The sequence below is a fragment of the Procambarus clarkii genome, chromosome 84 (genome assembly GCF_040958095.1).
Source record: "Procambarus clarkii isolate CNS0578487 chromosome 84, FALCON_Pclarkii_2.0, whole genome shotgun sequence".
NCBI lineage: Eukaryota > Metazoa > Arthropoda > Malacostraca > Decapoda > Cambaridae > Procambarus > Procambarus clarkii.
The window spans coordinates 5,170,668-5,196,893 of record NC_091233.1 but is presented as its reverse complement, the minus strand read 5'-3'; the positions used below and the strand labels follow the sequence as shown (position 1 = coordinate 5,196,893).

General features: G+C 45.4%; 2 protein-coding genes across 2 annotated transcripts; both read left to right on the top strand.

Annotated features, from left to right (window-relative positions):
- Positions 1–5,040: 5,040 nt before the first annotated feature.
- LOC138358520 (keratin-associated protein 10-8-like) lies at positions 5,041–5,988 on the top strand. Its single transcript, XM_069316498.1, has one exon. The coding sequence runs from the start codon at positions 5,041–5,043 to the stop codon at positions 5,986–5,988; it is 948 nt and encodes a 315-aa protein (XP_069172599.1).
- On the top strand, positions 5,985–6,929 carry LOC138358519 (uncharacterized). Its single transcript, XM_069316497.1, has one exon. The coding sequence runs from the start codon at positions 5,985–5,987 to the stop codon at positions 6,927–6,929; it is 945 nt and encodes a 314-aa protein (XP_069172598.1).
- Positions 6,930–26,226: the final 19,297 nt, after the last annotated feature.

The window sequence follows — 26,226 nt, the reverse complement described above, 5'->3', positions numbered from 1 at the left end:
GCGCTGGGCGGAAGTAGCGTGAGGGGGAGTGGACACAGGGAGGCAGCGGTCGCGGTTGGGGGTGGGGCAGGGGGGATAGGGTGGCTCTTGGGTTGGGTGACGGTACACACTAGCGGGTATGGGGAGGAAGGGGGGGGGGGTCAGAGGGGTGACACTAACAAGTTTGTATAATTTCGTGATATATCACTGCACAATATAAACTGGTTCACTGTGGACTCGATGCACTTAAAACACGATACCTGTTTTCCGAGAGCCGAGGTATCTGTTTTTCAGGGATATTTTCATAAACGGGTCACCTCCCCCTCGAATGACCGAACAACAACACCCCATCCCCCCACCCCAACCACCATAACCGAGGGAGCCCCTCAGGCCGCCCTTGTTAGCCCTCACTGCAGTTCAAACGATTCGACCCTGCCAATCCACTTGTTTGATTGTTTTTGCTTGCGATAGTTCACATATATATATATATATATATATATATATATATATATATATATATATATATATATATATATATATATATATATATATATATATATATATATATATATATATATATGTGAACTATCGCAAGCAAAAACAATCAAACAAGTGGATTGGCAGGGTGGAATCGTTTGAACTGCAGTGAGGGCTAACAAGGGCGGCCTGAGGGGCTCCCTCGGTTATGGTGGTTGGGGTGGGGGGATGGGGTGTTGTTGTTCGGTCATTCGAGGGGGAGGTGACCCGTGAAACATTGATGAATGTCACAGACGGGTTCGATCATTGTTGCAAGTCAAACACTTCTTCGAATTCCTCTGAAGTTGGACTAGTGCCCAAGACGCAACAGGCATTTCCCCTCTGAATCGCAACACTGAGGCGCTGGAACAAGAAACTTTTTGCTCTCTGGTGTTTTGTAGCGCTGATCAATTTGTCCCCCAATTCCTTCAGGAACTTCAATGCACATTTTCCCCACCAACCGAGGGTCTCCGAGCCGATCGCAACAAAGCTGTAGCAGTGTGCTAGACCTCTCTATTTAATAATTTTCTGCGATTCCCTGAAAGAAGCAGCACCACCGCTTTCACGTGTGCTGTAGTGGAGGTAGGTACTGGCCAGTGTGGCAGCGCACGTGTAGTTCCATACCACTTGCTTACCATCCTTCCAAGGTAGCAAGGTGACCCCATCAGGGCGCTTCTGAGGGTCGTTAGGTCTGGATAAGTGTGGTTCTCTTTGTGCCGGGCAGCGGGCTGTGGCGAGGCTCCTCTTGATGATGTCGTTGACTTCTTCATGTCTTGCAATTTTACCCTGTGATTTACGACATACCAGACCATGACGACCATATTGGTCTGCCATCGCAGTTCCGCAGATGCACCTATGTTCGGTGAGGTTGGGGGCGGCAAGGCGATGGGCAACTCCAATGCGGAGAGCGTCATGACTGAGGCGAGTTCCCAGGGCTGCATTGGGCACAGCAAATAAAAAATCCCCGGAGTGGGGTGCTGTTACCGCTAGGAGGTGGGCTTTGTTTTCAGCATCAGCGTTGTCAATCATTGCTGTGACAGTCTTTTCCATTATGGGGCAATCCCAGTGGGCCTGCTTGTGGTCTTTTGGGACTTGTGGTCGGGGTTGAGGGTGTGCAATGGTGTCCCATTGTCTGGCTGCTTCGATGAACGTTTGATCTTGAGTTCCCGCTGTCTCTCTCATACGCTCTGGTAGGATCTGCCCTACCAATTCGTTGGCTGCTGTACATGAGGATAAGAATGCTGGAAGTGCTACCTCAGTTGCCTTTCGCATGCTTATCCCTCCAAATCTCACTGGTAATGTTGCTTGGTCCCACTGACTGTCATCTAAATCTAGGTTGAGCACCTTCCTGAATATTGACCTGAATAATAACTCCAATAAATATATATATATATATATATATATATATATATATATATATATATATATATATATATATATATATATATATATATATATATATATATATATATATCGATAGATACAGCGATAGCAGGCGGCTTGACGTTTGCGAGGCACTACACATCAAGAAGTCAACACCAGCAATCAACAGCCAATTATTGCACAACTATATTCTACCCACCTCAAGACTCCGCCCCAATATAGAAGCATCAAGAAATATGGACCAATAGGCTTTCTACAAACACTTCTATTCAATACCCATTGTTTGTGTTCTGTCTTGTGTTGATACTTTTAATACCCTATTAATATCCCCTCTTGTTCTGTCTTGTGTTAATGCCACATCACCCCTCCCACCTCACTCAAATGTAGATATAAAATCGGAGATACGTAAGTTCTATTCATTTGTGTATTTGTGAACTAAAGTCTTTGAAAATGTAATAAGTTTTACGAAACACGCCCGTGTCGCGTCAGACTAGAAATAAAAATGAATTTTGGAGAATTAATTTTTGATTTACCTCTAACAGTGAAGCGTAATGTACGAAAGATTGAGAAAATTCGTGTTAGAATTATTAATCTTACTTTTTCGGTCATATTTAATAATATATGTCTACAGGAAAGACTGCTACCAAAATATACTAATATATATATATATATATATATATATATATATATATATATATATATATATATATATATATATATATATATATATATATATATATATGTCGTATCTAGTAGCCAGAACGCACTTCTCAGCCTACTATGCAAGGCCCGATTTGGCTAATAAGCCAAGTTTTCATGAAATAATGATTTTTCGACTAACTAACCTAACCTAACCTAACCTATAAAGATAGGTTAGGTTAGGTTAGGTAGGGTTGGTTAGGTTCGATCATATATCTACGTTAATTTTAACTCCAATAAATAAAAATTGACCTCATAAATAATGAAATGGGTAGCTTTATCAATTCTTAAGAAAAAAATTAGAGAAAATATATTAATTCAGGAAAACTTGGCTTATTAGGCAAATCGGGCCTTGCATAGTAGGCCGAGAAGTGCGTTCTGGCTACTATGTACGACATATATATATATATATATATATATATATATATATATATATATATATATATATATATATATATATATATATATATATATATATATATATATTCCCGGCAATGCATTGCTGTGGCTCAGCACATTTGAGCCACAGCAACTTTTCCTGTCCCCCAGTCCTCCCCACCATTCCCCACTCCACCGTCTCCTCGTCTTCCCTCATTCACACCACCATTCCCTACTCCCGAGTCTCTTTGTCCTCACTACCATCCTCCTTTCCCCTGTCCCCTTGTACCCACCATCCCCATCTCCACCATCACCTCGTCCTCCCTGCCCTTACCCCCCTCCTCTGTCCTCACGTCCTCCCCACCATTCCCCACTCCCTCATCCGATGCATTCCCAAATGATCTAATGTTTTCATCTGAAAATTGGGAACAACAAATAATCTGAGGTTCCCATCACTGAAATATAAGAAAAACAGAAAATAACGAAATGAAATAAAGGAAAAAATATAAAAAATAAACTATACTCAAGAAATGAACGGTATGTTAAACAACACAACTCAATTCCCATTCAATGTCACACAAAATAATTAAATGAAAATGATAATAAATCGAGATCTATGAAAATTCAATATATCAATGCAATTGAAAACATTGAAACAGAATTGTAACATATTTAGTACAGTGTGTGTTGCTCTTACATACAACAGATGGCGCTGTTCTTCAAAAAAGCATGTTTTTACCTGTCACAGGTGTGGCATCTACTCTTATACTCACTAAATGAACGGTATGTTAAACAACACAACTTAATTCCAATGGAATGCCACATAATAATTTAATCAAAATGAAAATAAATCGAAATGTATGAAAATTCAAATTTTCAATGTAATCAGCAACATTCAAATGGAATCGTAACATATTTAGTATAGCGTGTGTTGCTGTTGTGCAACAGATGGCGCTGTTTAAACAAAAAACATGTTTTTACCTGTCACAGGTGTGGCATCGATACGGTAGGTATATAAAAACACGCGCGTACTCGAAGGTAAGGTTATCTTGAGGTTATCTTGAGTTGATTTTGGGGCTTTAGTGTCCCCGCGGCCCGGTCCTTGACCAGGCCTCCACCCCCAGGAAGCAGCCCGTGACAGCTGACTAACACCCAGGTACCTATTTACTGCTAGGTAACAGGGGCATTCAGGGTGAACGAAACTTTGCCCGTTTTGTTTCTGCCTCGTGCGGGAATCAAACCCACGCCACAGAATTACGAGTCCTGCGCGCTATCCACCAGGCTACGAGGCCCCTCGTAGGTTGTGGCAAAATTTCAAAGCAACCGGTGAAGAACTTTTGGAGATTACAACATATGGTGCTCTTACGTCTAACAGATGGCACTGTTTAAAAAAAAAAACATGTTTTATCCTGTCACAGGTGAGGCATGTATATAGTAGGGATATGAAAGCACGCGCCTATTCGAATGCAACGTTGTGGGAAAATTTCAAAGCAATCGGTAAAGAGGTTTCGAAGATTCCCTTAATATGAAAAACACATGAAAACACAATTTTTCATAATAAGCATGTGTTTCCCGGAACATACGTGAAATCTATATGGTATGTAAATAAAAACATGGTCGGATGGGAATGGAACGTTGTGTGAAAATTTCAAAACAATCAGTGAAGAACTTTTGGAGAGTAGGGATTTTGAACAAACGAACATTTACATTTTTATTTATATAAATTTAGTTATTTGTATTTGCTATTGGTGCATGAATCATCTAGGTATTAGCTCTTCGACCCCCTCCTTTCCAACCATTGCTTCTCCAATATGCTAACTCTCGAATTAATTTTTTCTCAAACCTACAACTGTAAATGTTTCTCACACACACACACTCACATCCCTAGGAGGTAGCTTGTAGCAACTGTCAAACTCTCTGGTCCCTATTTACTGCTAAGTTCGCATCAGGTGAAAGAAAGTCTTCCCAATTGTTTCTGCATCGGCCGGGAATCAAACCCGGGTCCTTAGGACTCTGATCCCCGAGCGCTCTTTAATTAAGATAGGGCTTGAGCTCTTTACTCCCGCCTCCCAACCATCAAATCAAATGGTGTACAGGTTCGTTGTTGTTGTTTTAGATTCTGCTACTCGTGTGTACTCGTGTCACGTGTGTACAACAAGTCCACCGTCACTGTGTCACGTGTGTACAACCAGTCCACCGTCACTGTGTCACGTGTGTACAACTAGTCCACCGTCACTGTGTCACATGTGTACAACTAGTCTACCGTCACTGTGTCACATGTGTACAACTAGTCTACCGTCACTGTGTCACATGTGTACAACTAGTCCACCGTCACTGTGTCACATGTGTACAACCAGTCCACCGTCACTGTGTCACATGTGTACAACTAGTCTACCGTCACTGTGTCACATGTGTACAACTAGTCTACCGTCACTGTGTCACATGTGTACAACTAGTCCACCGTCACTGTGTCACATGTGTACAACTAGTCCACCGTCACTGTGCCACATGTGTACAACTAGTCTACCGTCACTGTGTCACATGTGTACAACCAGTCCACCGTCACTGTGTCACATGTGTACAACCAGTCCACCGTCACTGTGTCACATGTGTACCACTAGTCTGCCGTCACTGTGTCACATGTGTACAACCAGTCCACCGTCACTGTGTCACATGTGTACAACTAGTCTGCCGTCACTGTGTCACATGTGTACAACCAGTCCACTCTCACTGTGTCACATGTGTACAACCAGTCCACTCTCACTGTGTCACATGTGTACAACCAGTCCACCCTCACTGTGTCACATGTGTACAACCAGTCCACCCTCACTGTGTCACATGTGTACAACCAGTCCACCCTCACTGTGTCACATGTGTACAACCAGTCCACCATCACTGTGTCACATGTGTACAACCAGTCCACCCTCACTGTGTCACATGTGTACAACCAGTCCACCATCACTGTGTCACATGTGTACAACCAGTCCACCGTCACTGTGTCACATGTGTACAACCAGTCCACTCTCACTATGACACATGTGTACAACCAGTCCACTCTCACTGTGACACATGTGTACAACCAGTCCACTCTCACTGTGTCACATGTGTACAACCAGTCCACCCTCACTGTGTCACATGTGTACAACCAGCCCACCTTCACTGTGACACATGTGTACAACAAGTCCACTCTCACTGTGTCACATGTGTACAACAAGTCCACCCTCACTGTGTCACATGTGTACAACCAGTCCACCCTCACTGTGTCACATGTGTACAACCAGTCCACTCTCACTGTGTCACATGTGTACAACCAGTCCACCCTCACTGTGTCACATGTGTACAACCAGTCCACCCTCACTGTGTCACATGTGTACAACCAGTCCACCGTCACTGTGTCAAATGTGTACAACCAGTCCACCGTCACTGTGTCACATGTGTACAACCAGTCCACCCTCACTGTGTCACATGTGTACAACCAGTCCACTGTCACTGTGTCACATGTGTACAACCAGTCCACCCTCACTGTGTCACATGTGTACAACCAGTCCACCGTCACTGTGTCACATGTGTACAACCAGTCCACTCTCACTGTGTCACATGTGTACAACCAGTCCACTTTCACTGTGTCACATGTGTACAACCAATCCACTCTCACTGTGTCACATGTGTATAACAAGTCCAATCTCACTGTGTCACATGTGTACAACAAGTCCACTCTCACTGTGTCACATGTGTACAACCAATCCACTCTCACTGTGTCACATGTGTACAACCAGTCCACTCTCACTGTGTCACATGTGTACAACCAGTCCACTCTCACTGTGTCACATGTTTACAACCAGTCCACTCTCACTGTGTCACATGTGTACAACCAGTCCACTCTCACTGTGTCACATGTGTACAACAAGTCCACCCTCACTGTGTCACATGTGTACAACCAGTCCACCCTCACTGTGTCACATGTGTACAACTAGTCCACCCTCACTGTGTCACATGTGTACAACCAGTCCACCCTCACTGTGTCACATGTGTACAACCAGTCCACCCTCACTGTGTCACATGTGTACAACCAATCCACTCTCACTGTGTCACATGTGTACAACCAGTCCACTCTCACTGTGTCACATGTGTACAACTAGTCTGCCGTCACTGTGTCACATGTGTACAACCAGTCCACCGTCACTGTGTCACATGTGTACACAATTATGTTGGATTTAGCTACACAAAAGTGTCCGTCACTCACATAGTCGCCCGAGTCAACGCTTCTCTACAAAAACGACAAATTAGCATGGCTTTAATTATGTACATGCACAACTATATTTATCCTGTTGTTGAAAATTACGGCCGATTAGGCGTCAAGAAAGTTTTTTTGTCAATACTGTGGGAGTGAGTGAGTTTTGTCAATACTGTGGGAGTGAGTGAGTTTTGTTAATACTGTGGGAGTGAGTGAGGTTTGTCAGTACTGTGGGAGTGAGTGAGTTTTGTTAATACTGTGGGAGTGAGTGAGGTTTGTCAGTACTGTGGGAGTGAGTAAGGTTTGTCAATACTGTGGGAGTGAGTGAGGTTTGTCAATACTGTGGGAGTGAGTGAGTTTTGTTAATACTGTGGGAGTGAGTGAGGTTTGTCAATACTGTGGGAGTGAGTGAGTTTTGTCAATACTGTGGGAGTGAGTGAGTTTTGTTAATACTGTGGGAGTGAGTGAGGTTTGTCAGTACTGTGGGAGTGAGTAAGGTTTGTCAATACTGTGGGAGTGAGTGAGGTTTGTCAATACTGTGGGAGTGAGTGAGTTTTGTCAATACTGTGGGAGTGAGTGAGGTTTGTTAATACTGTGGGAGTGAGTGAGGTTTGTCAGTACTGTGGGAGTGAGTAAGGTTTGTCAATACTGTGGGAGTGAGTGAGGTTTGTCAATACTGTGGGAGTGAGTAAGGTTTGTCAATACTGTGGGAGTGAGTGAGGTTTGTCAATACTGTGGGAGTGAGTAAGGTTTGTCAATACTGTGGGAGTGAGTGAGGTTTGTTAATACTGTGGGAGTGAGTAAGGTTTGTCAATACTGTGGGAGTGAGTAAGGTTTGTCAATACTGTGGGAGTGAGTGAGGTTTGTCAATACTGTGGGAGTGAGTGAGGTTTGTTAATACTGTGGGAGTGAGTAAGGTTTGTCAATACTGTGGGAGTGAGTAAGGTTTGTCAATACTGTGGGAGTGAGTGAGGTTTGTCAATACTGTGGGAGTGAGTGAGGTTTGTTAATACTGTGGGAGTGAGTGAGGTTTGTCAATACTGTGGGAGTGAGTAAGGTTTGTCAATACTGTGGGAGTGAGTGAGGTTTGTCAATACTGTGGGAGTGAGTAAGGTTTGTCAATACTGTGAGAGTGAGTGAGTTTTGTCAATACTGTGGGAGTGAGTGAGGTTTGTTAATACTGTGGGAGTGAGTAAGGTTTGTCAATACTGTGGGAGTGAGTAAGGTTTGTCAATACTGTGGGAGTGAGTAAGGTTTGTCAATACTGTGGGAGTGAGTGAGGTTTGTCAATACTGTGGGAGTGAGTAAGGTTTGTCAATACTGTGGGAGTGAGTGAGTTTTGTCAATACTGTGGGAGTGAGTAAGGTTTGTCAATACTGTGGGAGTGAGTGAGGTTTGTCAATACTGTGGGAGTGAGTAAGGTTTGTCAATACTGTGGGAGTGAGTAAGGTTTGTCAATACTGTGGGAGTGAGTGAGGTTTGTTAATACTGTGGGAGTGAGTAAGGTTTGTCAATACTGTGGGAGTGAGTAAGGTTTGTGAATACTGTGGGAGTGAGTGAGGTTTGTCAATACTGTGAGGAGGTTGTTCAAGGGTTCCTTCCTCTCCAGTGGTTGATCTGTGTCACCATCTGCTCAACTGGCACATGTATCTTCATCCCCACTCACTCTGCTCTTATCACATCTCACTGTGATAAGATTGCTTTTATACATCTCTCGTCTCTCAAGACGATGAGATCTTCCAGAGTTGCTGAGCCTTTCACTTCTCTGCTCTCTGTGCTTGCGAGGACTGAGATCTGCTCTTTCGGCCCGCCTCTCAACTGTTTCTACTACAACTATTTTTTTTCTCTCCGCACCACACACACACACACACACACACCAGGAAGCAGCCCCTGACAGCTGATTACTCCCAGGTACCTATTTAATGCTAGGTAACAGGGTCATAGGGTGAAAGAAACTCTGCCCATCGTTTCTCACTAGCGCCCGGGATCGAACCCGGGACCACAGGATCACGCGTACAGCGTGCTGTCCGCTCGGCAGCCAGCTCGACTGTGTGTGTGTGTGTGTACTCACCTATTTGTGCTAGAGGGGAATGAACTTTGTCTCTTTGGTCCCGCCTCTCAACTGTCATTCAACTGGTGTACAGATTCCTGAGCCTACTGGGTTCTATCATATCCACATTTGAAACTGTGTATGGAGCAGCCTCCACCACATCACTTTCTAATGTATTCCATTTACTAATTACTCTGACACTGAAAAAATTCTTTCTAATGTCTCTGTGGCTCATTTGGGTACTAAGTTTCCACCTGTGTCCCCTTGTTCCTGTTCCACCCGTGCTGAAAAGTTTGTCTTTGTTAACCCTGTCAGTTCACCTGAGAATTTTGTTTTCTAATTTCCAGGAACGTGAGTTTCAGCTCCTTCACCCTTTCCTCGTAGCTCATACCTCTCAGTTCCGGGACAAGTCTGGTGGCATACCGCTGAATCTTCTCTAACTTTGCCTCGTGGTTAACTAGATATGGACTCCAGGCAGCAGCTGCATATTCCAGGATTGGTCTGACATAAGTGGTATACAGGGTCCTGAACGATTCCTTACACAAGTTTCTAAAGGCAGTTCTTATGTTGGCCAGTCTAGCATATGCAGCTGACGATATCCTTTGGGGACAGGTTCGGTGTGATATCAACTCCCACATCTTTCCCTCTATTTGACTCTTGCAGGATTTCACCGCCCAGATGGTACCTTGTGTTCAGCATTCTGCTCCCTTCGCCTAATTTCATTACTTTACACTTTTCTGAGTTGAACTTTAGTAGCCATTTTCTAAACCATTCCTCCAGTTTGTCCAGGTCATCCTAGAGTCTCTGTCTATCTTCATCTGTCGTGATTCTTCTCATAATTTTTGCATCTTCAGCAAACATTGAGAGGAACGAGTCTATACCCTCTGGAAGATTGTTTACATATATTAGAAGTACAGTACAGAGTCCAAGTACAGAGCCCTGTGGGACTCCGCTGGTGACATCTCGCCACTCAGGTGTCTTTCCCCTCACAATTACTCGCTGTTTCTTGTTGCTTAGATACGCCCTTATCCACTGGAGCACCTTCCCTTTTACTCCTGCCTGTTGCTCCAACTATTTTTAACAGCCTTTTAAGGGGGTACTGTGTCAAAGACTCCATGTCATTCTCTGTGTATCTGTTCTCCCCTTTTCTCAGTTTCATCACTTGTTCCTTCACTGCTGCTTTCCTCCTGATGTGGCTGTGTAGCAGTTTTGGTTGGGTCTTGGCTTTACTCGCAATGTCATTTTCATACTGTCTCTCTGCTTCTCTCCTCACTCTGAGGTACTCATTCCTGGCCCTCTGGTATCTCTCCCTCCTCTCTGGTGTTCAGTTATTCCTGTAGTTTCTCCATGTTCTTTTACACAATTGCTTTGTTACCTTACATTCCTGGTTGAACCATGGATTATTCTGTTGTTTTTCGTTTTTCTGCTTTTGGACTGGGATAAATTTATCTGCAGCTTCCTGGGACTTTTGGGTGACTTAATCAATCATATCCTGCACAGTTTTCTCTCTGAGGTCTGTTTCCCATGGTATTCCCCTCAGGAAGTTCCTCATCTTATCATATTTTCCTCTTCGGTAATTTAGTCTTTTACCTTCCGATCCTATCCTTGGATATGTTATCCCTACCTCCACCAGATACTCAAATGTCAATACACTGTGGTCACTCATTCTTATTGGAGCTACAAATTTGACTTCCCACATTTCTGATTCATTCAATGTGAATATCTGGTCGAGTCTAGCTGGTTCGTCATTGCCTCTCATTCTTGTGGTTTCTCTGACGTGCTGGCTCAGAAAGTTCCTTGTTGCCGCTTCCAAGAATTTAGCTCTCCATATATCTTCACCGCCATGTGGGTCCCCATTCTCCCAGTCTATCTTTCCATGGTTGAAATTATCCATGATTAAGAGTTTGGAGCCACTCCTGCAGGCAACTGAAGTTGCTATCTCTATTATATTATTGGTTGCCATGTTGTTCCTATCAAACTCCTGTCTGGGTCTTCTGTCATTTAGGAAAGGGTTGTAAATGACCGCAACTATTATCTTAGGTCCACCCATTGTCATAGTTCCTGTTATGTAATCTCTGAACCGGTCACAACCCGGAATTTCCATCTCATCAATACTCCAGTCCTTCCTTATCATCAGAGCCACTCTTCCACCTCCTCTCCCTCCCTCTCTTTCCTTACTATATGGTAGTTCTTTGGAAACACAGCATTTGTAATGACTCCTGACAGTTTTGTTTGTGTGAGTCCTATTACATCTGGGTTTGTGTGTGTGTGTGTGTGTGTGTGTGTGTGTGTGTGTGTGTGTGTGTGTACTCACCTATATGTGCTTGCAGGATCGAGCATTGACTCTTGGATCCCGCCTTTCTAGCTATCGGTTGTTTACAGCAATGACTCCTGTCCCATTTCCCTATCATACCTAGTTTTAAAAGTATGAATAGTATTTGCTTCCACAACCTGTTCCCCAAGTGCATTCCATTTTTCTACTACTCTCACGCTAAAAGAAAACTTCCTAACATCTCTGTGACTCATCTGAGTTTCCAGTTTCCACCCATGTCCCCTCGTTCTGTTATTATTACGTGTGAACATTTCATCTATTTCCACTTTGTCAATTCCCCTGAGTATTTTATATGTTCCTATCATATCTCCTCTCTCCCTTCTTTTCTCTAGTGTCGTAAGGTTCAGTTCCTTCAGCCGCTCTTCATATCCCATCCCTCGTAACTCTGGGACAAGCCTCGTCGCAAACCTCTGAACCTTCTCCAGTTTCTTTATGTGTTTCTTCAGGTGGGGGCTCCATGATGGCGCGGCATACTCTAAGACGGGTCTCACGTAGGCAGTGTAAAGCGCCCTAAAAGCTTCCTCATTTAGGTTTCTGAATGAAGTTCTAATTTTCGCCAGTGTAGAGTACGCTGCTGTCGTTATCCTATTTATATGTGCCTCAGGAGTTAGATTAGGTGTCACATCCACTTCCAGATCTCTTTCTCGAATCGTTACAGGTAGGCTGTTCCCCTTCATTGTGTACTGTCCCTTTGGTCTCCTGTCACCTGATCCCATTTCCATAACTTTACATTTACTGGTGTTAAACTCCAGTAGCCATTTCCCTGACCATCTCTGCAGCCTGTTTAAGTCCTCTTGGAGGATCCTACAATCCTCGTCTGTCACAACTCTTCTCATTAATTTTGCGTCATCTGCAAACGCAATGTGTGTGTGTGTGTGTGTGTGTGTGTGTTCTTGTCTGAATATGTGTTGTTATGATTTGCCTGAAGTTAAATTAGAGTTTACTACATAATTAGCTAGCTGCTAACACTACTAACCTAATTCATTAAGTTATCAGTGATATTCGGTAATTGTGTCTGGTCTTGTACCTTCTCATTAGTTTTGTGCAAATCAACAAAAACAACATAATCCTTTTAAGGAGGATTAACTGATTCCGAAACCTTAACTGTTCACTAAGGTAATTGGAAGGAAAACCTCTGCCCTCAGCTAACATGGGTCAGAGGTCAACACCTCTTGTACCCACCTGCCTTAAGAGCATGAAAGAGTTAAGCAACATGAAGGACACTTACGAATAAGAATACTTATAAATAAGAAGTCTGAATGATATTGAGGATAAATGAAACGTGATATGAGGGATGAAAGATACATGGTCCGGTGGATGTAGGACACATGATAAGGAGGATGAAGGATAAATGGAAAGAAGAATTTGATAAAGAGGATGACGTATTCATGATAAATGGAATTAAGTATACATTTTAAGGAGTCTGAAAGTAAGGAAGAAGGAGACATGATAAGGAGGATAGAGGCTGCATAGTTAGAAGGATGAAAGTTGCAAGATAATGAATAATTAGGAAACATGAAAAGGTAGAACTAGGAGAAAATAAAAAGAAGCAAAGCAATAAAACCAACACTGTTATCTGAAACAATAATCCAGTGAACCCCACACAGCTGCCCCTGAGGGCCCCGTGTTGTCACACAGCTGCCCCTGAGGGCCCCGTGTTGTCACACAGCTGCCCCTGAGGGCCCCGTGTTGTCACACAGCTGCCCCTGAGGGCCCCGTGTTGTCACACAGCTGCCCCTGAGGGCCCCGTGTTGTCACACAGCTGCCCCTGAGGGCCCCGTGTTGTCACACGGCTGCCCCTGAGGGCCCCGTGTTGTCACACAGCTGCCCCTGAGGGCCCCGTGTTGTCACACAGCTGCCCCTGAGGGCCCCGTGTTGTCACACAGCTGCCCCTGAGGGCCCCGTGTTGTCACACGGCTGCCCCTGAGGGCCCCGTGTTGTCACACAGCTGCCCCTGAGGGCCCCGTGTTGTCACACAGCTGCCCCTGAGGGCCCCGTGTTGTCACACAGCTGCCCCTGAGGGCCCCGTGTTGTCACACAGCTGCCCCTGAGGGCCCCGTGTTGTCACACAGCTGCCCCTGAGGGCCCCGTGTTGTCACACAGCTGCCCCTGAGGGCCCCGTGTTGTCACACAGCTGCCCCTGAGGGCCCCGTGTTGTCACACGGCTGCCCCTGAGGGCCCCGTGTTGTCACAACGCTGTCACTGAGGGCCCCGTGTTGTCACACAGCTGCCCCCTGAAGGTCCAGTGTTGGCACACAGCTGCCCCTGAGGAGCCCCGTGTTGTCACACAGCTGCCCCTGAGGGCCCCGTGTTGTCACACAGCTGCCCCTGAGGGCTCCGTGTTGTCACACAGCTGCCCCTGAGGGCCCCGTGTTGTCACACAGCTGCCCCTGAGGGCCCCGTGTTGTCACACAGCTGCCCCTGAGGGCCCCGTGTTGTCACACAGCTGCCCCTGAGGGCCCCGTGTTGTCACACGGCTGCCCCTGAGGGCCCCGTGTTGTCACAACGCTGTCACTGAGGGCCCCGTGTTGTCACACAGCTGCCCCCTGAAGGTCCAGTGTTGGCACACAGCTGCCCCTGAGGGGCCCCGTGTTGTCACACAGCTGCCCCTGAGGGCCCCGTGTTGTCACACAGCTGCCCCTGAGGGCTCCGTGTTGTCACACAGCTGCCCCTGAGGGCCCCGTGTTGTCACACAGCTACCCCTGAGGGCCCCGTGTTGTCACACAGCTGCCCCTGAGGGCCCCGTGTTGTCACACAGCTGCCCCTGAGGACCCCGTGTTGTCACACAGCTGCCCCCTGAAGGTCCAGTGTTGGCACACAGCTGCCCCTGAGGGGCCCCGTGTTGTCACACAGCTGCCCCTGAGGGCCCCGTGTTGTCACACAGCTGCCCCTGAGGGCTCCGTGTTGTCACACAGCTGCCCCTGAGGGCCCCGTGTTGTCACACAGCTGCCCCTGAGGGCCCCGTGTTGTCACACAGCTGCCCCTGAGGGCCCCGTGTTGTCACACAGCTGCCCCTGAGGACCCCGTGTTGTCACACAGCTGCCCCTGAGGGCCCCGTGTTGTCACACAGCTGCCCCTGAGGGCCCCGTGTTGTCACACAGCTGCCCCTGAGGGCCCCGTGTTGTCACACAGCTGCCCCTGAGGGCCCCGTGTTGTCACACAGCTGCCCCTGAGGGCCCCGTGTTGTCACAAGGCTGCCCCTGAGGGCCCCGTGTTGTCACACAGCTGCCCCTGAGGGCCCCGTGTTGTCACAACGCTGTCACTGAGGGCCCCGTGTTGTCACACAGCTGCCCCTGAGGGCCCCGTGTTGTCACACAGCTGCCCCCTGAAGGTCCAGTGTTGGCACACAGCTGCCCCTGAGGGGCCCCGTGTTGTCACACAGCTGCCCCTGAGGGCCCCGTGTTGTCACACAGCTGCCCCTGAGGGCTCCGTGTTGTCACACAGCTTCCCCTGAGGGCCCCGTGTTGTCACACAGCTGTTCCTGACGATCCCGTCAGCCTGGGGAAGACTCCCTTGTACACCTCACCCCGGGGGACACTCCCTCGAAGTCTCACCCTCGGATAACCTCCCTCTTACACCTCACCCCGTGGAAGACTCCCTCGTACACCTCACCCCGGGAAGACTCCCTCACAACACCACAGCCCGGGGGAGACTCCCTTACAACACCTCACCCACGGGGAGACTCCCTCGTACACGTCTCCCCGGGGGAGACTCCCTCGTACACCACACCCCGGGGGAGACTCCTCGGTAAACTTCCCTCGGTGGGGAGACTCCCTAACATCACCTCACCCCGGGTAGACTCCTTGGCACACTTCACCTTGGGGGTGACTCCCTCACAACACCTTACCCCAGAGGAGACTCCCTCACAACGCCTTACCCTGGGGAAGAATCCCTCACAACACCTTACCCCAGAGAAGACTCCCTCACAACACCTTACCCTGGGGGAGACTCCCTCACAACACCTTACCCCAGAGGAGACTCCCTTGCAACACCTCACCCTAGGGGAGACTCCCTCGTACCCCTCACCCCGGGGGACTCTCCCTCGTACACCTCACCCGGGAGGAGATTCCCTCAAAGTCTCACCCCTGGGGAGACTCCCTCGTACACCACACCCTGGGGGAGACTCCCTCACAACATCTCACACTGGGGGAGACTCCCTCGTACACCACACCCTGGGGGAGACTCCCTCGTACACCACACCCTGGGGGAGACTCCCTCGTACACCTCACCCCGGGGGAGACTCCCTCGTACACCACACCCTGGGGGAGACTCCCTCGTACACCACACCCTGGGGGAGACTCCCTCGTACACCTCACCCTGGGGGAGACTCCCTCGTACACCACACCCTGGGGGAGACTCCCTCGTACACCACACCCTGGGGGAGACTCCCTCGTACACCACACCCTGGGGGAGACTCCCTCGTACACCACACCCTGGGGGAGACTCCCTCGTACACCACACCCTGGGGGAGACTCCTTCGTACACCTCACCCCGGGGGAGACTCCCTCGTACACCTCACCCTGGGGGAGACTCCCTCGTACACCACACCCTGGGGGAGACTCCCTCGTACACCTCACCCCGGGGGAGACTCCCTCGTACACCTCACCCCGGGGGAGACTCCCTCGTACACCACACCCTGGGGGAGACTCCCTCGTACACCACACCCTGGGGGAGACTCCCTCGTACACCACACCCTGGGGGAGACTCCCTCGTACACCACACCCTGGGGGAGACTCCTTCGTACACCTCACCCCAGGAGAGACTCCCTTGTACACCTCACCCAGAGGGACACTCCCTCGAAGTCTCACCCCGGGAAAGAATCCCTCGAAGTCTCACCCCGGGGGAGACTCCCTTGTACACCTCACCCTGGCGAAGACTCCCTTGTACACCTCACCCCGCGGGGACACTCCCTCAAGTGGTGAGGTCCCTAAGGGTGAAAGGAGAAGTTGAGTAAAGATCCACAATCCACCTGCAGACAATTCGACACATGAGCTTGCATTGTTAGTACAAGGATAAGATTTAATAACTCTGTTCAATAACTGAACACTGGTTCTGTTTAAATCATGGATCTGAACATGTACACAGTCCGGCCTAGCACCATAACTACAACACCCAATATTCACCTACTAATAAACACAAAAAATTGTATTATTGAGGTATGGTACATATGAATATGCAATTAAATGACCTTAAATGTGGTCTAAGTATTGATATCTAAGTACATGAGATTATATTCAATACTAGCAGTACCCGGCCACGCGTTGCTGTGGCTCAGCAACGCATGTGCGTTGCTGAGCCACAGCAACCTTCCCTGTTCCCCAGTCCTCCCCACCATTCCCCCCTCACCCGTCTTCTCGGCCTCCCAACCATTCCCCTCCCCACCGTCCCCCTAGTCCTCCCCACTCCACTAACCCCTCTTCCTTACCACCATGCCCTACTAACCTGACCCTTTTTCCTCCCCACTATTCTCCATTCCCTCGTCCCCACCATCCTAAACTCCCTCCGTCCCCTCGTCCTTCCCCACCATTACCCCCCCCCCTCCCTTGTCCCCTCGTCCTCCCCGCCATCTCTCACTTCCGTCCCCTTGTCATCCTCACCATTCCCCACTCACTCGTCCGATGCCTTCCCAAATGATCTGATGTTCCCATCAGAAAATTGGGACCATCAAGTGATCTGATGTTCCCATCAGAAAATTGGGACCATCAAGTGATCTGATGTTCCCATCACCGAAATATAAGAAAAACAGCTAAAAAATGAAATGAAAATATGAAAAAATATTAAAATAAACTGTACTCACAAAATGAATGGTCTGGTAAACAACACTGCTTAATTCCAATGCAATTCACACAAAATAATTAAATCAAAATGAAAATAAATCAAAATTTATGAAAACTCAATTTATCAATGCAATCAGAAACATTGAAATGGAATTGTAACATATCTAGTATAGCATGTGTTGCTCTTACATGCAATAGATGGCGTTGTTTTTCATGAAAAGCATAGTTTTTCCTGTCACAGGTGTGGCGTCTATGCTTATACTTACGAAATGAACAGTATGGTAAACAACACAGCTCAATTCCAACACAATGTCACACATGTGTTGTGTGACAAAATGTCACACACCTCATAATTCACTTAAAAAAATAAAATAAATCAAAATCTACGAAAAATAAATAAATCGAAATCTACCTCTGTAGAGCTTAGGCACTCTATTTTATGTCACAGCTTTGCTGTTTAATATTCTGGTAGTGTTGCGAATTAATTTTGTCCTTAATTGCGTTTGCAGTAGGATAAGATAGGTGTGGTGGAGGCGGCGTCACTTCGAGCCAGTCTACACCACTTATTTAGATAAAGTACTAGGAATTTTTCCGTGTAGCTATAGTCCAGGTACTCGCCTACTTCTGGAGAGTAATCACTGATAATGATAAATTTGGGTGGTGTTCTTTACTGAATGGTGTTCAGTAAAGTGAACAGTGGTGATGAAGGCACCGTTATATGTTCAGTAAAGTGAACAGTGGTGATGAAGGCACCGTTATATGTTCAGTAAAGTGAACAGTAGTGATGAAGGCACCGTTATATGTTCAGTAAAGTGAACAGTGGTGATGAAGGCACCGTTATATGTTCAGTAAAGTGAACAGTGGTGATGAAGGCACCGTTATACGTTTTCACTCTGTAAACAACGCTTTCTGCCCCAGGCTCTCCAGACCTGGGTGCTTGAAGTTCGAATTCGCTCCGAAAGCGAGGTAGTCTTCAATGAATATTGATTTATTATTTGTATTGTCTAGACATATGATTGAGATAAGATGTGATTATAATATAATTAGATATAAGATTTAAAAATTATTGGTTTACTGGATAGTACTATTAACTCCAATTAAGGATTTGATTTAACCATTACCGGAAATCGATTGATGTTCCAACAGTTTATTAATCAAGATATTCTTATTAAAGCTTCTAGATCCTTGAGAAATCATGCACAAATATCAAGTCCATGGGCACCAAGGGCCCAATAGTGTACGTGATCATAATGACATTGTCAGGCAGGATCCAGGTGTAGGATATTATGAATCTCTAGTGATTCTGATATAATTTTGATATGATTTTGATATGATTTAGAAATGATATAGAAGTATACATTTCTTAAATAATAATATACATATGGTGGGTAAATTTCCGACAACAACCACCACCCCACATTAACAACTACTACCCCATATTAACAACATCACCCCATCATAACAACCACAACCCCACCATAACAACCACCACCACCATCCCCACCTTCCACCATGCCAACCACAGTCACAAGTCATCAGACGGAGAAAATGTTTCATTAAAGTGGAAGACAAATGGGTTCAGTTAGTCTCACTCACGCTAACTGCTTCAACAGGACGCGCACGGACGGTGGCGAGAAATATCACCGATATTTGACAGCTTCCTGTGTTTGTGTCTCGCCCAGTGACTTGCTGCTAAGAGTTTCTGACCTGAGAATATTGCTCCACACAATTTTTGCTGTTGCCTTTTTTGAGGAGAGCAGAAGCTTCCCGAGACGAGGGCGGGGGTTGAGGAAGTGTTCAGTTCTAGGATAATGACTAAGAAAATATTGTTTTCTTCCTGTCGGTTTGGCGTGATGACAGCTTCGAGTATGATTGTGCTGGGTCCGGGGCACTATTAGTCTGGTGGCAGAGAAGAGTGTTTTCTTGGGTATTCTTAAGGTTGCAGGTCGAATGCCTCGACCGGCGGCCTGGCCGAGGCCCTTGGCCCCCAGCCTGGATGAGGACTGGGCCGCGAAGACGTTGATCCCCGAAATCTTCGCTGTGTAACTGCAAAGTTGGGTAGGGGGGTAATCTTGGGGCTGTTTATGTGTTTTTTTCACTAATGTCTTGCAGGGTCAGGAATAAGCACTTGGATCCCTAAATTAAAGTCGCCAGGGGGGGGGGAGAGGGGGCTAATATGTGCACTCACCTAGTTGTGCTTGCAGGGCGAGCTTCTTCCCTTAAGCCTCGCCTCTCGACTATCAATTGTTCAGTGCATTTCGCTCGATTTTATGTATCGCATTTGCATATAAAATTGTGTATTGAATTAACTTCGACTACTACCTCATCTAGTCCATTCCACATGTGTGTAATTACTTAAATGTAGTTACAGGATGAGAACTACGCTCGTGGTGTCCCGTCTTCCCGATACACTTTGTTGTATAACGCTTTGAAACCAACTTTGTGTACTCATCAAGTTGTACTCACCTAGCTGTCCTTTCGAGGGTTGAGCTTGGGCTCTTTGGTCTCACCTCTCAACAGTCAATCCATTGGTGTACAGATTCCTGAGTTTCTCGAGGAGTGTGTGTGTGGGGGGGGGATCTAACTCAGACTAATAATAATAACTTTCAATAATATCGAAGGACCACCCGTTAGATAAAGGGAAATAATATGAGGAATTAAATTTAAATTAAATTAGAGAACCAGTGCCTGTGTATCTCTTGAATAATTACTCAGCAAAATATTAACGCAATAAACGGACTGTAGAATGAAATGAAATATTGAGCAGATTCACACCACAAACTTTAAGGGGGTTAATTTAAATAAGAAGTTAATGCACTTCAACTACAATAATGCTATATTAACATACATCACATGGCAAATTTATATATGGAATATTAGGTCTTCTATTGAAGATCTTCAAATAAATAATAATTAATGTTCTACTAAACTACAAGAAAGAAATAACAGCTTAGCTGTATGATGATATAGTAGCATGCGTCTGGCAATGATCATCACTAAAACTTGTTGAATCAGGATATCCTAGGAACACGTGAACATGCAGAGGCTTATCTCCTTTCTTGCCAATAAGACACAGGCTGAAATATGGGAAGCCTGTAAATACTGTCTAAAAGGATATTATACCACACGTACTTCTAAATGAAATGTGAAAGTTCCCTGAAATAATCTCACTTGTTAATTTTAGTTATCATGCATTATGGTGACAAACGTCCTATCTGATATTATATTGTGATTACAAAACAATAAACGTTAAAAGGAACATATGTTTGCCGATACTGGTGTCTGAGAAATGATGAAGCTGCTCTGTCACCCTGACATCCGCAGTAGCAAGGATGACGTAATTACGAGGCAGTATATATAACGAGCTTCCAGACAATGTCTCTCTGAGGACAATGGCTGCTTCCCTCCTCCCTGCCTCGCTCACACAGCCACAATAGCACGGAGTGTTGTAACGAAGAAATTAACTCTTATAGTTTGCCCAACTATACAAGATAATAAAGACAAGGTTTATCATGAGAGAGCTCATACTAATTAAGTTCTCGCTACGTGACAATTAATATGAAATGAAGTTCAAATAGACGAAAAGCTTATATGGGAAATTCTTTCCTCCATGAATCTCTTTCATAACAGTTCATAATTGTATAAAACAACCTCAGGAAATAACGCTATATCGCTCGATCAATGATGATTATATTATCAGCTAATAATTCTTGTTGAAGAATGCTGAAATAAAGGTGAACTTAACACAATTCTCTTAAATGTAGATTTTTATCCTCCAGTCGAGTTGGCTGACGCAACACGCCATGGATACTAGGAAACTTTTGGTGTGATTACTATGCAGTATGATATGAATTAATGTTATTTCTCTACTGATTAGCAGTATCAGTAAAATATAATGGTTAATACAAGAATTGCTTCTTAAAGTACTAATTGTTAGTAATTATGTCTTGGAAATTTCCAACAGTGTGTGTGTACTCACCTATTTGTGCTTGTGGGAGTTGAGCTTTGTCTCTTTTGTCCCACTTCTCAACTGTCAATCACCTGCAGTACAGATTCCTTAACCTACTTTCTGCCCATAACTACCTACATTTGAAACTGTGTATGGAGTCAGCTTCCACCACATCACTGCCTAATGCACATCACTTGTTAACTACTCTAACACTGAAAATATTCTTTAAGATGTCTTTGTGGCTCATTTGGGTAGCAAGTTTCCTCCTATGACCCCTTGTTCGTGTTCCACCCGTGCTGAAGAGTTTGTCTTTGTCCACCCTGTCAATTCCCCTGAGAATTTTATGGGTGGTGTGTGTGTGTGTGCTCACCTCTTTGTGCCTGCAGGATCGAGCATTAACTCTTGGATCCCGCCTTTGGACCCATTGGTTATTTACAGCAATGACTCCCGTCCCATTTCCCTATCATACCAAGTTTTAAAAATATGAACAGAGTTTGTTTCCACAACCTTCTCCTTAAGTGCATTGCATTTTTCCACTTCTATCGCGCTAAAGGAAAACTTCCTAATATCTATGTGACTCATTTGAGTCTCCAATCCCACCCATTTTTCCTCATTCTGTTACTATTTCATATGAAAATTTCGTCTATTTCCACTCTGTCAATTCCCCTAAGTATTATATACGTTCCTATCATATCCATCCTCTCCTTTCTTTCTTCTAGTGACGTAAGGCTCAGCTCCTTCAGGCGCTCTTCATACCCCATACCTCGTAACGCTGGGACGAATCTTGTTGCAAACCTCTGCACCTTTTCCAGTTTCCTTATGTGTTTCTTCAGGTGTGGAATCCATGATGGGGCAGCATACTCTATGACTGGCCTCACGTAGGCAGTGTAGAGCGCCCTAAATACCTCCTTACTTAGGTTTCTGAATAATGTTCTAGCTTTTCCCAGTGTAGAGTACGCTGTTGTCCATATCCTATTTATATGTGCCTCAGGAGTTAGATTAGGTGTTACGTCCACGCCCAGGTCTCTTTCTTGAGACGTCACAGGTAGGCTGTTCCCCCTTCACTGTGTACTGTTCCTTTGGTCTCCTATCACCTAATACCATTTGCAATACATTTGCTCGTGTCTAACTCCAGTAACCTGTATATACCTAATTGTACTCACCTAATTGTGCTTGCGGGGGTTGAGCTTTGGCTCTTTGGTCCCGCCTCTCAACCGTCAATCAACAGGTGTACAGGTTCCTGAGCCTATTGGGCTCTATCTTATCTACACTTGAAACTGTGTATGTTGTCAGCCTCCACCACATTACTTCCTAATGCATTCCATTTGTCAACCACTCTGACACTAAAAAAGTTCTTTCTAATATCTCTGTGGCTCATCTGGGCACTCAGTTTCCACCGGTGTCCCAAAGTGCGTGTGCCCCTTGTGTGTGTGTGTGTGTGTGTGTGTGTGTGTGTGTGTGTGTGTGTGTGTGTGTGTGTGTGTGTGTGTGTGTGTGTGTGTGTGTGTGTGTGTGTGTGTGTGTGTGTGTGTGTGTGTGTGTGTGTGTGTGAGAGTGTGTGTGTGTGTGTGTGTGTGTGTGTGTGTGTGTGTGTGTGTGTGTGTGTGTGTGTGTGTGTGTGTGTGTGTGTGTGTGAGAGTGTGTGTGTGTTTGTGTGTGTGTATTCACCAACCTATTTGATCCCGCCTATTTCTACCTGCAGTGTACACGTGTACTTATGTACAAACACTTGCCTAACAGTGACTACACCACAGCAACAGCTACATCTCCAAGCCTGGCCGTCTCCCCGAGTCATACCTAATGCGTCATTTTTTGAATTAAGTTATATGACATAAATCAATGTAGTATCTAGGTTTACAGCTGTGGATGAAGTCAAAGGCTTCTTATTCCTGTGCATTCCTCTTGTTGGCTGGCCTTAAGGAGTAGGAGCTTTTGAATGTATACCTTCGTCCCATTTACAACCCTTGCACCTATATCCTCTAGTTTCATTTCTTATCTCATTAAATGGTTTAAATGTTGATTCATGGTGTCCATTCCTCTCGGTGTCTTGCATGTTGAGATCCTATTCTTTCAGCTCCTTCGCTCCTCGGGGGGTCGTGAGATGAGGTTTACCTCTCTCAATGCCCAAAGATTAGTCCTACTAATTAAGGTTTTTCATCATGTTGCAAACCTTTCCACAATTTCAAGTGTAGCTTTATGTTTCATAAGTTGTGAATTAGGCTTTGTTCTGAATAGTGCTGACCTTAAGTAGGCTGATATAGCCTCGAAACAGTCATTTCTCTGTATTTCTTAATAATATTTCAATGTTTGCAGCTGCCTCTATACAGCCGACGTTATCCTGTTTACATGTTTATCTGGTTTAGCCCCTGAGTTATACCCACTACCAATTATTTGTATTTATACATATCTATATTTGCTTTGTTGTTATGGTATGCTTTCCTTCAGATCTATTATCTCCCTTTCCTCTCTTCATTTTTCTCCAGGTGTTGGGGTTGATTCTAATCCCATGTTAGAATGCTCACTTTAGGAATTTAAGGTACTTATGTAATTATCTGTAATCATTCTCGGTTTTTACATTATTAATTTTGTTAAATTTGTAAAAAAATTAGCAAGTGCATAATCAGTCTCTCGGGTATGATATCCATATAAAATCACAAAACAGAAGTGGTTCCATGACAGGCCTTTGGGAGCACCGCTCGTCACATCTCTCCAGCCTCACACCTTCTAATTGTGTTTTCCCAGTTTGTCTCTCCATCTTAATCACTAGCTCCTCGTAAGAAACTGTATCAAACATTTTCTTACTTTCATTGGAGAGTCAATATACCCAGCTTTATTTTGGTTAGCTTGGAATGAAACTGTAACCAGTTTCCATTTGAATCCAAGTTGACCTTCCGGTTCAAAGATTATTCTCTCCAGGTGTTCCATTATTCACATCCTGATTTACAACTTCAGAACACTGCAATGTATGACAGAAACATATGTTGGTGGGAAAAGCGTCAGCGGAATGTGCTAAATTGGCAAACATCCGAGTAGCCTTCAGAAACACGAAGAAGGAATCCTTCTAGGCCCTTTCCTCAACCTATGTGAGACTCGCTCATTAATATGCAGCTGAAGGTATTAAAGAGGCACTTTAACTTGTTCTTGCAAGATACGCCGGACCAACCTGGCTCTAGTGGATATGTGGGGGAGCAGGCGTCTCCAAGCAACAGCCTGTTGGATCAAGTTATCTCAAGTTGACACTGGCATCAAGCCGGAAATACAGTACCACACAAGAGGCTAGTGAAAATGCTGGAGATGCAGGCTGGAGTGAAAGGGAAGGTACTCCATTGGATAAAGGAGTACCTAAGCAACAGGAGACAACGAGTTAGTGTGAGGGGTGAGGTCTCAGACTGGCGAGACGTTTCAAGTGGAATCCCGCAGGGGTCAGTCCTTGGACCTATACTGTTTTTGATATATGTAAATGATCTCCCAGAGGGTAAAGAAGTGCTTCTCTCAATGTTTGCCGATGATGCAAAAATTATGAGGAGGATTGAAACAGAGGATGATAGTAGGAGGCTACAAGATGACATAGACAGACTGAGTGAATGGTCCAACAAATGGCTGTTGAAGTTCAACCCGAGTAAATGCAAACTAATGAAACTAGGCAGTGGAAACAGGAGGCCAGACACAGGATACAGAATGGGAGATGAAGTACTTAATGAAACGAACAGAGAGAAAGATGTACGAGTTGGCATTACACCAAACCTGTCTCCTGAAGCCCACATAAAAAGAATAACATCTACGGCATATGCGAGGCTGGCTAACATCAGAACGGCGTTCAGGAACCTGTGAAAGGAATCATTCAGAATCTTGTACACCACATATGTAAGACCAATCCTGGAGTATGCGGCCCCAGCATGGAGCCCGTACCTTGTCAAGCACAAGACGAAGCTTGAAAAAGTTGAGAGGTATGCCACTAGACTAGTCCCAGAACTAAGAGGCATGAGTTACTAGGAAAGGCTGCGGAAAATGCACCTTGCGACACTGGAAGACAGAAGAGTAGGGGGAGACATCATTACAACCTACAAAATCCTCAGGGGAATCGACGGGGTAGACAAGGATAAACTATTCAATACTGGTGGGACGCGAACAAGGGGGACACAGGTGGAAACTGAGTACCCACATGAGCCACAGAGACGTTAGAAAGAACTTTTTCAGTGTCAGAGTAGTTACCAGGAGGAATACATTAGGCAGTGATGCGGTGGAGGCTGACTCCATACACAGTTTCAAATGTAGATATGAAAGAGCCCAGTAGGCTCAGGAATCTGTACACCAGTTGATTTACTGTTGAGAGGCGGGACCAAAGATCCAGAGCTCAACCCCCGCAAGCACAAATAGGTGAGAACACACACGTAAGTACCTAACCAATAAGAAGCAGAGAGTTACAGTGAGAGGTGAGACCTCAGATTGGCGTGAAGTCACCAGTGGAGTCCCACAGGGCTCTGTACTTGGACCTATCCTGTTTCTGATATACATAAATGATCTCCCAGAGGGTATAGACTCATTCCTCTCAATGTTTGCTGACGTCACAAAAATTATGAGAAGGATTAAGGCTGAGGACAGCTTGAGGCTTCAAGAAGACCCGGACAAGCTGCAAGAATGGTCGAACAAATGGTTGTTAGAGTTTAACCCAAGCAAATGTAATGTAATGTATTGAAGATAGGTGTAGGGAGCAGAAGACCAGGTACAAGGTATCATTTGGGAGATGAAATACTTCAAGAGTCAGAGAGAGAGAAAGACCTGGGGGATTGATATCATGCCAGACCTGTCCTCTGAAGATCATATCAGGTGGATACCATCAGCCGCATATGCCAAGTTGGCTAATATAGGAACGGCTTTTAGAAACTTGTGTAAGGAATCTTTCAGAACCTTATATTCCACATATGTCAG